The sequence below is a fragment of the Chelon labrosus genome (assembly GCF_963514085.1).
Source record: "Chelon labrosus genome assembly, chromosome: 3".
NCBI classification, from domain to species: Eukaryota; Metazoa; Chordata; class Actinopteri; order Mugiliformes; family Mugilidae; genus Chelon; species Chelon labrosus.
The window spans coordinates 9,313,890-9,327,488 of NC_140339.1; the positions used below are offsets into that span (position 1 = coordinate 9,313,890).

The 13,599-nt window shown below is 40.8% G+C and overlaps 2 protein-coding genes across 2 annotated transcripts in view; both read left to right on the top strand.

The window, feature by feature from the left end:
- Nucleotides 1-5,057, top strand: part of LOC311485816 (E3 SUMO-protein ligase PIAS1-like) — a 57,628-nt gene extending 52,571 nt beyond the window's left edge. The window contains exon 13 of the mRNA XM_084541454.1: nt 144-5,057. Within this exon, the coding sequence (XP_084397580.1) occupies nt 144-494 (351 nt within the window). The 3' untranslated portion in view covers nt 495-5,057. The remainder of the gene's footprint in view (nt 1-143) is intronic.
- Nucleotides 5,058-6,011: 954 nt separating this feature from the next.
- rxfp3.3a1 (relaxin family peptide receptor 3.3a1) lies at nt 6,012-7,098 on the top strand (the record flags this gene model as incomplete). Its single annotated transcript, XM_084540742.1, has 1 exon — nt 6,012-7,098. One exon carries the CDS (start codon nt 6,012-6,014, stop codon nt 6,996-6,998), a length of 987 nt encoding a protein of 328 aa, XP_084396868.1. The 3' UTR covers nt 6,999-7,098.
- Nucleotides 7,099-13,599: the final 6,501 nt, after the last annotated feature.

A 13,599-nucleotide genomic window follows, 5' to 3' on the forward strand; every position in this document is an offset into this window, starting at 1 on the left:
TGTTCTAACATATCAGTCACCTGAATAGATTCTGATCAAATCATCACTATAATTACAGCTTCATTCATCTTTACAAAACTCTCTGAGATCAGTAGGAACTTTCTGCTCGTTGACACTCTCAATGCTCTTCTTCCACACTTCAGCATTACAACATGGTCATGGCAGCGGCGGCTGCGGCCTCGGCCTCAGAAGACCACGAGCTGCTCCTCAACCGCTTCCTGCCATACAGCACCTCCTCCTCCGCCTCCCAGCTGTTTCTCGACCAATCGGGAGCGGCCTCGGCCACTTCGCTGACCGCGCCAACCAACGGGGCTAGCAACTCGGGCAGCAGCAGCAGCCTGGTCTCGTCCAGCAGCCTCCGCGACTCTCACTCCACGCACTCGTCCTCGCACTCCACACACACACATCCCGGGGTGGTGGCGAGCCGGAGCAGCGCGGAAGCAGCGGTGGCGGCAATTTACGGCGGGATACCTGACGTTATATCGTTGGACTGACCCAAGGAGAGACCAGACACCACTCTGGGCCCAACTACTAACCAGTAACAAACCCAATCACAAACTGGCTGCAGGGTAAGGTTTTGATCCAGAAACTAGACTGGCCCCAAGTCACCAAAACGTTTCTAGAGTCAGAATAACGAGACTGCCTCAAGAAGAGCACTAATGATATGAGTGGGCGACAGAGCTGAGGGTTCCCTTCATCAGACTGACCTCACGGAGAGGGGCCAGCTGTGGACTTTGCGTTGGTAAACTGACTTCAGATCAGAAACCTGCCCAGCATGTGAACCCACATTACTGCTATACTGGTACCGACCTGGCACAAACAGTAGAGATGCTACCTGAGCAAAGACACAAAGGAGGAAGGTTCTTTTATACAAAAATGAGGAGTGGCACCGTGTACAGAGAACAAAATATATTTTCTTCTTTTACTTTTGTATGTCAAACTGGGACATTTTCAGTCTGGTGATCTGCTTCAGTCGCTGTTTGTAAGTGAAGGACTGAGACGTTCGTTTGTTTTTGGGTTTTTTTCCTCTCACACAAGCTTATACATATGCCTGTTGCCATGTGGTTATATTTATCTATCCTGGTTAAGTTTTCCTTTTCCATAAAACTTCAGGTCTCCCTACCCCTTTTTTCTCTCCCTTCATTTCTCATTCCAGTGACGAGAACTTTTCAATTTACAGCTCAATTTTATTACGCTTTTAAATTATATGTGATATTTAAACAGTTTCCTTTGACCTTTGGAGATGTAAACTAGTCACCTCTGTTTTTTTCATTTTCACTCTCTGATTTCAGACTCCTTATAAAGACTGTGCCGATATACAGCTTTTGGAATGAGACTATTTCTACTTGCCAATTTTGAGCAGGAAGTTATTTTTTTTTTTTTTTTGCACAATGCCAAAAAATATCATAAGGTACCTATGAAAATGAACACAATAGTCAGAGTTGCATCTGTGGGCAAACAGTGGTCCTGAGTCTGCATGGTGGTTATTCACTTTAACTCTGTCCCTTTGTGTCTTGTCTTCACAGTTGACTGTTAAGAAGGAATTACAGTGAAGGTCGAGCTGTTTTGTAGCAGCGTCGGGCCTTTTAAAGACACAGGCATCCGTAACACGCGACCAAGTTCAACAACTAGTGCCTGTTGATGCGCGTGTGTTGGGAAAACTCAAATTATTAGTCTTAAATGGTCACCCTCAACCTCTTCTCTCATAGCATGTTCTCAAGGTTCGACCTGCGGCGGTTATGTTTCACCATCTAGGGAGTTTTCTTTGGGAGAAAGCGCTCGTTGTGAAGCATAGGATAGTGTAAACAGGCTATTTAGTGCCACGGTTATAAAGGCTATCTCAGCGTGCCAGCTTAGACCGGGCACAGAGCCAGATGATTTAAAAATACATGGCCTGTCTGGAACTAAAAAAAAAAACCTATGTGATAGACTTCTCGTGTGACGTGGACGTGTCAAAGCCATGTTTCGGGATGTTGACACCGTTGAGCTGGAGACGCAGGGTTCGCCCATGAATGTATTGTGCAATTTCAAGACTTGTGGTCTTTGCTTCCGTTACATTTACTAACAGATCCTTGTAGCAGAGATCCACTGCAGTCTAGTCACATTACTGGTGACAGGCAGTCGACCTGGTCCCCTTCCTGCTCAGTCAGCCCTCCCCTCTCCACGTTTACGTCCTTGAAACTTTCCCAGAGTCCCCCGTTATCAGTCTCTCTTCAGTGCGCCACTTCCAGATGTCAGGGGCAGACAGCTCACTTCAGAGCCTAATTATCCCCACCACGATGAGATAATTACTTCTGACAGCAACCCCCGTCATCTAACATCCCCTATCCCGTTCCTCGACAACTAAGTGGGAGACGGTAGACGACCCAGAATAACCCCCTAGCCCTCTCTCTCTCTCTCTCTCTCCCTCTCTCTCTCTCTCTCTCTCTCTCTCTCTCTCTCTCTCTCTCTCTCTCTCTCTCTCTCTCTGCTTTTCACATTTTTAACTTCACTTCCTGTTCTTCTCATGGGAACCAAGCCCGCCTCTCGAACCGACTCGATCATTTGCTGAACAAGTCTCGTGTATTTCCTGTATTGTGCAGTATTTTATTTATTTTGTATTCTTAATTCTATATATTATATTTTTACAAATTGTTTAGATGTCCACGACTGCGAGTGTGAGTCCCTCTCACTCGGGGAGCTGTTGGGATTTGATTTTATTTAATGTGCGTTTTTATTATTCTTTTGCAAGCAGCACGACTTCTCAGAGTTTAGCCAGTCGTCATGGAAACAGTTTGTATTTTAACGGGAGCTGACACTTTATAATAAGGGCACAAAAACGCATGCTTAAGTAATACGTGCATGATTCACGGTGGTTTATCATATGAATGAGTTCGGGATGCTGTGAGTTCCTGTTGTTTATTTTGAGAAATGATCAACTCACTTAAGAGTTTTTGTGTTTGGTTGGCACTTAATGGATCATGTTTTTATTTAAATGCTGCCATATTAGCTGGGGGTAAAATCACATGGAAAATGAGCAGCATTGATAGTTTTTTTTTTTTTTTTTTTTAATCAGACTGGTAGTCAAATGCACAACCAGCTTTCCGTACTACAAATTGATTATGCACTCATTCATGGTTCCCCGAGGACGTACCAGATGTGCACGCCATAAAACCACAACAGAGAGGAGACCTGTCAGATAACAAGAAAGGCGATACTGTGACTCAGTTCTGCTCATGAAATATGTCACTTTCGTATGCGTTTCTTGTCTTTAAAGCTTTAACATTTCTAATTTCTATAGTAAATTATATATGTGTAGTATTTTATCCAAACATATTACACATGTGCCCGGTGTAATTGACAATACACATAAATAAGCTACTGGTTGTCAGATACATTACCAGCTTTCTAATCTTTAAATTGATTTCTTTGAAATTTACTGCAGACAGCTATGGTTCCCTGAGGATGAATCGTAACCATCTGGTCCAAATCTCGATTTGTCTGAAACATTATGACCAAACACTTGCAGAACTAATCCGTTTGTTTAGATAATATTAACATGCCGTGTTGCTGAACTAGACCTGCTAAACATCAGCATGTTAGCATCCTGATCCTGTTAGCATTTAGCTCAGAGCAACGCTGTCCCTCAGTACAGACTCACAGATCTGCTTACAGTTCTGCAAAGACTGCATTGTCAGTTTATGTCTAAAACCGCACCAGATGAGATAAGATAATCCTTTAATTTATCCCACAGTGGGGAAAGTTGCCATGTTACAGCAGCATATGGTTAAGGACAGAAAAAGAATAAAAATGAGTTTGAAGAAGAAATTTAAAAACAGCGACAGCATGCAGAGGCAAACTGTTCCACTTCTTTCCAGCTGTCACTGTCCAAAACACATTTATACATTTTAAAATAACTTTCGTGTGATAGCTTGTAAAAAAAAAAAAAAAATGACATAAATACATATTTGTCAATGACTTTAATAGCTTTGTATGTCTGTTGGGAAAGTTTCAAGTCTGCTATCCAGTCTGATCAAATGATGAAGGCTGTTCTAATGTTTCTGTCCAAAGGAAACATTAAAAAAAAGTAATAATTTTGTGGTTTAGACATTTTCTAATGCTCTTTTTGAGTTGAGCAAATCATTAATTCATCTTAAACCAAGTCAAATAACCCATTGGAATATTTAAAAACACATGACCACATAGTTTTTAACACAGTTAAATGTTAACCTTAGCACACAAACTCAAAGTTGATCATTTCTTAACTTCTGAGCAGCAGGAATGTGTTTGTACCTCATTATTATAAAGTGTCTTCTGTCTTGCTGTGCAGATGAAGATGTTGATCCTTTACTCTCTGTTATGTTAGTCTGAATATTAATCACCACCAGTATTTGGATACTTGATAGGACGATCACAGTAACTGAATGAATTTGATCACAATTTAATTTATTTGAAACTTCTGTCCTCACGCTTGTCACGCAGCGGATTACGATGAAGCCAGAGAGCAGACCATGTTGAATGTGTTTCCGTTGAAGTGCTCTAATTTACAGGGGTCTATGTGGGATTACCAAAAAATAAAATAAAAAAGTCAGATCCTCCTAACCTCCGTCAAACGTCCACCGCTCCCTCCTGTGGTTTGATTAGGGGCAAATATCGTTCTCGAGTTGATTATTTCTTTGTTTTAATCCAACAAATAGGCTTTATTTGATAGAAAATGTCATGTTGCATGCAGGGAAATGTAAGCACAGGGCTGCGGTCACCTCAGTCCTTCTGCAACTTTACAAAAGTGTAAACACTGCAAACAGTGAATGGAATAAGGCCACTCTTATCAATGGGCAACCTTCAACAAGCAGCTCAACTCCTTTGGTTGCCATGATCCCATTTAAAAGGGAAAGAAAATCAACAACGTGTATATTTTGTCCGTGTGGAACCCTGAAAACTGAAAGTTCAGATCCTAACGTGGGTGTTTCATGTCTGTTTGTATGCTTTTTGTGTGTCAGTTCAGAGCGAGAGAATAAAATAATTTATATATTTTTTAGAAAATGAAAGCTGTACTATTATTAAAAAACAAAAACAAAGACTGTGGCCAACAACTGAAACAAATCTCAAAGTCAGACTCGAGTCGACATCTGCACTCACTGCCTTAAAAACATTCACAGGTTCTGTTTCACGGCTCCAATCTGAGAAAAAATAATTTTTAATAAAGAAAAAAAAGGCTTTTGGAGGAGGGAAAGGAGAAGACAGTGTACAGTAGACCCATGTCAGTTTGTACAAATATACCAAGTGAGAAAAATATTTATTACCTGCATTGGAAGAAATTGTTTACTGATTGAATGTTACCTGTTTATGTAGAAAAGTTTAGATGTAATAAAATGCATTCTGCTATTTCCCTGTGTGTTTTCTCTTTATTTTAAAAGACGTGCCTTGTCTCAGCAGGAGGAACATGGTGCAGTTTTGACCTGTCACACTTTAAACTGATCACTGGGAGGCAGCAGAGAGTCGCTTTGAACAACTTTTCCCTTTGCTGTGGAACAAAGTCAGTTACGCACGCTTTGCCAACGCCGGGCTACTGTTTTCCAGGATGCGACACAGACTGAGCTTGACACGGAGCACGTTAATTATTAAATAATTATGAAATTATTGATTACGTGTTTATTTTTGCATCAAATGTGATGTTGGGAAGACGCGCGCACCGAGGAGCTTCCGTTACGCACAAGACTGATGTGCGCATCAGACACAGTTTGCGCCAATAAACACCTCAACCCCACCCAAGGCGTGAATGAAGGGTAAAGCGTTTCTTTTTTTTTTTTTCATACGGTCAAGAGCAATGATACCAGATGATTATGCGTCTTGGTGAAGAGAGGAGGGGAGGTGACAGGAGGGTGGGGTGTTGACAGAAGAGTTGGGATGGGATTGCGCGGCGAGATCCTGCTCTGTTTGGACATAAAGGATTTTTTTTTCTTATCTTGCTCAAGTATAAAGAGCACACTGGCACCTAGGTTATCTTGAAGAGACCGTGAGCTGTTTACACCATGAATGAAGAAAATGAGAGCGTTTGTTTGAACAGGTCACTGATGGAGCAGGACTTCTTCAGCAACCTGGAGGACATCGACGTGACAGCTGATGGGAGCCCGATACTGAGATTTCTCATTTGTCTCGTTTATTCTGTTGTCTGTGCTGCGGGTCTAATTGGAAACCTGCTTGTCCTCTTCTTCATTAGGGTCAAACAAGAGAGGAGGAAGTCCAGGGTGAACTTCTTTGTGCTCAACTTGGCCGTGACGGACCTGCAGTTTGTCCTTACTCTGCCCTTCTGGGCCGTGGACACCGCACTGGATTTCAGCTGGCCGTTTGGAGACGCCATGTGTAAAATCATCCTTTCTGTCACAGTCATGAACATGTACGCCAGTGTGTTTTTCCTCACTGCCATGAGTGTGACCCGCTACTGGTCAGTCGCGTCTGCTTTGAAGAACAGAACTGTGCAGAAGTCATGTTCCGCCAAATGGGTCTGCGCAATTATTTGGACACTGGCAACTCTAGCTACTGCGCCGACGTCGATTTTCTCAACTGTCACCAACGTAACCGGAGAAAAGCTCTGTTTGCTGAGGTTTCCCGGTGGGCAGTATTGGTTAGCAGTTTATCACATACAGAAGATAACTGTGGGTTTCGTTCTGCCAATGTCCATCGTGTCCATCAGCTACATAATGCTGCTGCGTTTCATCCACAACCGGAGTATGAAAACCAGCAATCCCAAGCGGAGATCCCAAGTCACAAAATCTGTCACTATCGTCGTGTTGTCCTTCTTCCTTTGCTGGATGCCAAACCATGCCATCACATTCTGGAGTGTGTTGGTCAAACTGAACGTCGCAAACTGGGACAGAGCGTATTACATAGTCCACACATATGTGTTCCCACTGACCGTGTGTCTGGCGCACACCAACAGCTGTCTGAACCCAATCATTTACTGCCTCATGAGGAAGGAGTTCAGGGACAAACTGAGAGGTCTGATACACAGAGGATAGTGTTTTGGGGACTTGGACAGATATTCATCAGAGCGCGAAATATATGGAGAAAAAACAACCAAGACGCACGAGGTGCGCACGACATAAAACCACACGGAGAGGAGACCTTTCAGAAAGCAAGACAAGCAACATCGTCGCTCGATCCTGCACGTAAAAATATGTCACTTCCATCTGCGTAACGTCGCAAGTTTCCATAGTGACACCGTCATCGATGGTTTAGGGCTTACACGCGTAGAAATTTAATGTAAAAATGTTACACGTGAGATCAACGTGGCACCGCTTATGTGAGACATGTTGTATGTGAGGCATTTCTGTTCCACAGTCCGTGCGTAATTGCGCATGACATTGCCCATTGGTGTACTCGCGTTATTACTGAACAGGTGAATCGTGGCTAAACGCTTTCTACATCTGTCTGTGAATGTTGCGTGAAATAAAATAACCAGTGTACAATAAATGTAATTATAGGAATTCATATCATCATTTTCTGATACGAAGAGCTAAGAGGAGAATGTTGGAAATCGTGTTTTTAAGATATGGTTAAATTATTCTCTGGAGTGCCAAAGTCAGCTGTTTGGACGTATAAAGAAAGACAACAAAATGAATCCAATACTATTGCTGTTAAAATAAATGAATATAAAAAGCTGTATCCACTTTGCGTGATAATAAAAAACATGCTGAAGTTGACACATGAGTCTGTTGTCCTCATGAATAAAAACTGTTGCTCCAAAAAAAGCTCAGATGTGCTGGTGTTAACAGGTTGTGAGTTAATACCACACTCACCTGCCAGTTCATTAGGTACACCAGTGAAAAAGAAGTTACTCTAATGTCCTACAGTCCCACTGTCTTGTATCTCGAAAAGAGTCATTTGTTTAAACTAACTGAGAGAAGTGTTTATTTAAATGTGTCCTGAATTTGGAGGATGTGGTTTGAAGTTCGACTGTATTGTGTTGAACCGACGTGTGTTTATTTTATTTTGACAACCCCATTTTACTCAGGGGGCTAGGCTAAACAGCAGAAACGCTTTTGTGTTTAATTCATTCCAGTTTAACAGCACCACAAACCCAGTGTTCAGTTCATGTTGAATCAGAATGGTGGTAATTCAAATGGATGATCTTTTTGGAGGATGTGGTGCTGTTGAATTGAATTAAATGGGGTTGCCAAAATTAATAATAATAAAAATATAACCTCTGTTCCAACCACAGTCTCCAAAATGAAAACACAGTTGAATCTACAGCCGTTTCAGTTATTTTTAACAAATGCTGAACACCATAACCTTCATGAAACTATATTTTAGTACAGGACTGTTATAGCAGAATACACTTTTACCATCAGTACCTAATGAACTGGCGAGTGAGTGAATATAAAAGCCGAGCAGATGTGTCTGCCTCCGGCAAGTCTAACTGGTGAATGACTGAAGCTGATGGATTAAACTTTCAGTGATGCGGGACAAACAGACTTCATAATGGATTCTTGTGCTCAGCACTGAAATCTTCCCAGTATAACCCACCAGGGGACTGCATACACAGCCCGTACACACGCATGTTGGCCTTGTTGAATGAAAGGTGAAGCAAATGTGCAAAGTTTAATTGTCATGTGAACCCAGGCTACACGTTCACATCAAAAACCAGGCTCTGTTTTTATCTGACAGGAAATACGCCCTGGATAGAGCTGAGCTGAATAGAAAATGTTGAATTGAACAGAATGCAGAGGGACCAGTTTATAAAAATGTGTTCAAATGTTGAGGACATTTTCTTTCTTTCGCTGAGATTACCTTTCCAAAAGTCTTCACACAAATAGATTAACTTGCTGATATTTTTCTGCAGTCAACATTGCATCCAAAAAGCACGAATGCATCACATTTCTGCTCACAAGAAATGTTTGTCCGTCATTGAAATGGAAACTCACCAGCATCAAGTAGCATTATCACATGAATCACTATCTCTGTTCATTCATTCTCCAAATCACTTATCCCACTGAATAATCCTGGTTTCATGCAGTAATGAGTGAACTGTATAATCCTAAATTCCATGAAAAGAAGAAGGACACTTCGTTATTGCACGTGCTATGACACTTAACAATGGATTATACAGGAATGAATAATGTTTCAATAGGGTGTTAGTTTTCTTTTTTTTGAATAAATGAAATCCAAGTTGCACAAAATGAAAAGTGAAGCTGCAGACGAAGGTGTGAAAACTTGAAATTACACACAATTCTCACTCTTTTATTCTTTTTTGGAAGTCATCATTATGTAAATTGCCTTTGTGTGTGTGTGTGTGTGTGTGTTTTCTGAGCTTCCCAAGTCATTATTCAGGACAGCTAATCGACCACTGGCTTTGACAGTTTTATCCTATGACTAATTCTTCTTCATGCTGCAGTTAAATATTCAGAGCATTACGTTTGAGGAGTATTAGTCATTTTGTGTGTGCATAAATGTGTTTGAACAGTTTAGGGTCAGGTTTAGGTGAGTGTCATTCGGGCTGATGTAAATCCCCGGGAAATAAAAGTAAATCAGTGACGGAGTCTCCTCTGACGGACACACCGCTGTATGTTTGTGTCATCCTCTGGCTGGGAGCTAGGCTGGCCCACAGGTGCATCAGGCCACATTTCACACACATGTGAGCAGCAGTGTGCATGAAATAGCGACCTCTGAACGACCCCAACATTCGCATGCAATTTACCTCCAAAGGCTGGCAGTTTGGAAAAATATGAACGTCATTAGCAAAAATGACAGTCGGTAAACTTGACAGATTATTTCTTGCCCCTGAAATAATAATATCAGGGGTCTATTTCGTTGTATGTTTTCTTTCATATCTTTCCTAACACTGCGTCCGTTCTGTGCTTTAATAATACTTCATTCAGAAAAGCACTGAATCATAAAATTGTACTTTTATGCTAATGTAAAATTCATTTAATGTAATTTAACACAAGAGTAATCACAAAACTCATCTAAGTTACAGTTTTATGAAGAGTTGTTTGTTTCATCATAAACCAAATCAAATCAGCGCCTGAGGAGAGTTTCTCAAGTTACCTCAGACATCGGGATCAAACCAGTGACCTTGCAGTTCCAAAGCTGCTTCTTTAACCACTAACCCACAGCTCCACAGCTATGTGTCATTATACACTGCCTGGCCAAAAAAAAAAAGTCACCACCTGGATTTAACTAAATAAAGCGGTATAGGCCTCCTATTGGATAATTACTGCATGGGTGATTATCTTTCAGCTGACAGCAAGTTATTTAACCCCAACTGATGCAATGAGTAGCTTCTCATTTCTTAAACAACCATGTCTAAAGACACATCCCGTGGTCGTGGAAAAGATGTTCGTCTGTTTGAGAAGGGTTAAACCATTAGCATGCATCAAGCAGAGAAAACATCTAAGGAGATTGTAGAGACTACTAAAATTGGGTTAAGAACTGTCCAACGCATTATTAAAAACTGGAAGGATAGTGGGAAACCATCGTCTTCGAGGAAGAAATGTGGTCGGAAAAAAATCCTGATTGATTGTGATCGGCGATCTCTTAAACTTTTGGTGAAATCAAATCAAAGTAAAACAACAGTAGCACTCAGGGCTGTGTTTAATAGCGAACATCAAGGGATTGGTACTGAACAGCTGTGTAGCCTTAAGAAAACCACTAATCAGTGAGGCTAACTGGAAAAAAAAGCTTAAGTTTGCTAGGGAGCATAAAGATTGGACTCTGGAGCAATGGAAGAAGGTCATGTGGTCTGATGAGTCCAGATTTACCCTGTTCCAGAGTGATGGGGGCATCAGGGTAAGAAGAGAGGCAGATGAAGTGATGCACCCATCATGCCTAGTGTCTACTGTACAAGCCTGTGGGGGCAGTGCTATGATCTGGGGTTGCTGCAGCTGCTCAGGTCTAGGTTCAGCAACATTATGTTGTCCAAAGAATGAGATCAGCTGACTACCTGAATATACTGAATGACCAGGTTATCCCATCAATGGATTTTTTCTTCCCTGATGGCACGGGCATATTCCAAGATGACAAGATGACCTTTTTATTTTTGCTGGTGACTTTTTATTGTTTTTGGCCAGGCAGTGTATATTCATTTTGTGCGTCAGAACGTCTTAAACTGTATTTTGAACTGGAACTGTTTTCCTCTCTCAACCCCACTGGCTTTGCAATGGCAGTGCAGGTGTTTCTGGTACATGGGCTTGATTATTCTGATTATCCCTCTTTTTTTCTTTAAACATCAGACCATTTCTTTTTTTGTGAAGCTCCCACCCTGTCTCCATTTTACGTTGCAAACACTGGCTTTTGTGGTTTTTTTTTTGTTTTTTTTTTTTGACTGAATGTCAGAGTTTTTTCCTTTGGGTGAATGAAGGGTGAATTGAATGGTTCATTGTGGTCGTCAGCTTTTAGGTTTATCTCCCTGTCGGTGACTATAGTGTGTCTGAACTGAGTGCCCGGGTTAGAGACTGGACTGGGTGCATTATGTACCTTTTAGTGTTATGATCATCATTCGTGATCACCTGCCACTTAGCTGCAAGAGAGTGGTGACTAACTCAGCCCTCGCTATTTGCCACTGCAGGGGAGGAGGCAGAAGGACATGACAATTTAACTTATTAACTTTTAACTAAATAAAAAACATGCACTGACATATTACAAAAAAAGATAAACAAGTATATAAAGGGAATTAGTAGAGTATATCGTCCATTTATTTACTTTGTTTTAGTCTCTGTGTGCAAAAATATGTATATATTGTGTACTCCAGAATTTATCCAACAACCCGTATCTTCAGACATATGGTCTGACATCATTTGTGAACCACTGGACTAAACCACTCCAAATAATAATATTCACAGAAATATATATATATATCTATATATATATAGATATATATATATCTTTTTTTTTAAGCATTTTCTGTCTCTACCCAACCGGCCTTAGGCAGATGGGTTCTTGCCACTATCGTCTTCAGGCTTGCTCTGGGGGTTTCAGGCTGGGTTTCTGACCGGCCAATTTTTATTTTTAATACTCGCTTATGCTGTGCCAATACTTATATATTTAACCACTAAATGAAAGCATCACCTTACAGTCATAATGGAGTGTTTGGAATCAGATGTACTGGCACAAAAATGTTCTTCTTTCTAAGCTCAGAATAAAAGGCAGTAGAGGCTGTGCTGTATACTCATTCAATTTTCCACTGTAGTATTTTCATCCTTTGCTTTAATCATGTGGAAGTCCTGCAGGTCTTGTAAAGGTCAACTCGGAGGCTTGGAGGACTTGACACAACGTTGACATTTTGGGGTGAAAAAAATTGATTTTCAAGATCTAATCAGGTCAGCTCTCAGGACATTTAAAACTGAGATGGGGGAAATAAAATGAGACGAGCTTTATTGAAAACAGTAGCTGTGAAAAAACAGACAGGCAATATTCACTAACGTTATAGACGTTTGTCTCCCTTCACATTGTAAGTGCTTCTTCTTTGTATCAAGACTTTCTCTTCAGTTTGTGCCCCAGATCAGGAAAAACTGACAAGGAACACGGTCGAGTAAAAATAAAAAGGCATTCCAGCATTTTTATAATTATTTTGTTCCTTTATTAATTGATGACAGTAAATAAAAGTCTTATTCTCATTCGTTTGATATCTTTGACACCAGAATACTTTAAGGATGGATTTAAAGGATGATGAATACTGCATTTTAAAGCCCCACTATCTAGCTGGCAGACAAATCCTGCTATTTTCGATGTAAATTCTTAAACTGAAGAGTTACTTGTGACTGCAGCTCTTAGATAATGGTGTGAAAAATACAATATCAGAGGAAATATAATCCTCCCTGATATAATTCCCCTAAAAGTAGCTCTAAGGCTGTTAAATCATCTTTTACCCATACTGTGTCACAGCACCAGCTCGCTCTTCTTCTCTTTTTTAAATCTATGTTTACAGAGCAAGACTCCAGCACACCACTTTCTTCTTTGATAACTGATTTATATTTTGAACCCACCTTCTCTAATCAGGAAAACGCATTGTTTGTTCCCGAAGTCTTTATCTAAATCACAGATGTCTTGTGTCTCATTTTATGTAAATTTCATCAACATCCAGCCTGACATATTTGGTATACATACGCTACTTGGGGTCTAGACTGGGCTTTAAAACTTTATCAATCAGCGGGTTAAGTGCAAGTGCCTAACTGGACTTAAACAAACGCTCCAAAAAGATTTTAATATTCCAGCTATGCTCCATGCCCAAGAAGGAGACACTTTTGCAGTCACGTAGAGAATAAGTTATCTGAAAAACAGACCGAGATTGGATCTCCTGTGAAGGCTCGAGGCGCATTTTAATCCAGGTGTGAACACGCATACTTAGATATGGGCACTTGCGATTGTATAACCCAGGATGCATGTTAATACCCCGTCTGAACACAGCCACGGAGTATACAGATAAACCCTGATGACCCCAGACTCCAGCAAGGAAGACAACGTGCAAGATTACCCAAAGATGTAAAAATACTGTGCCATAAATAAATGTTTAAATACATTATATGCTTAAATTCAATGTCAATACCTACCTTTGAATTATAAACAGCAATAAGGGGAAGAGAACTCCTCCTCCTAAGCTGCAAGCTGAGACAAAAAGAGACA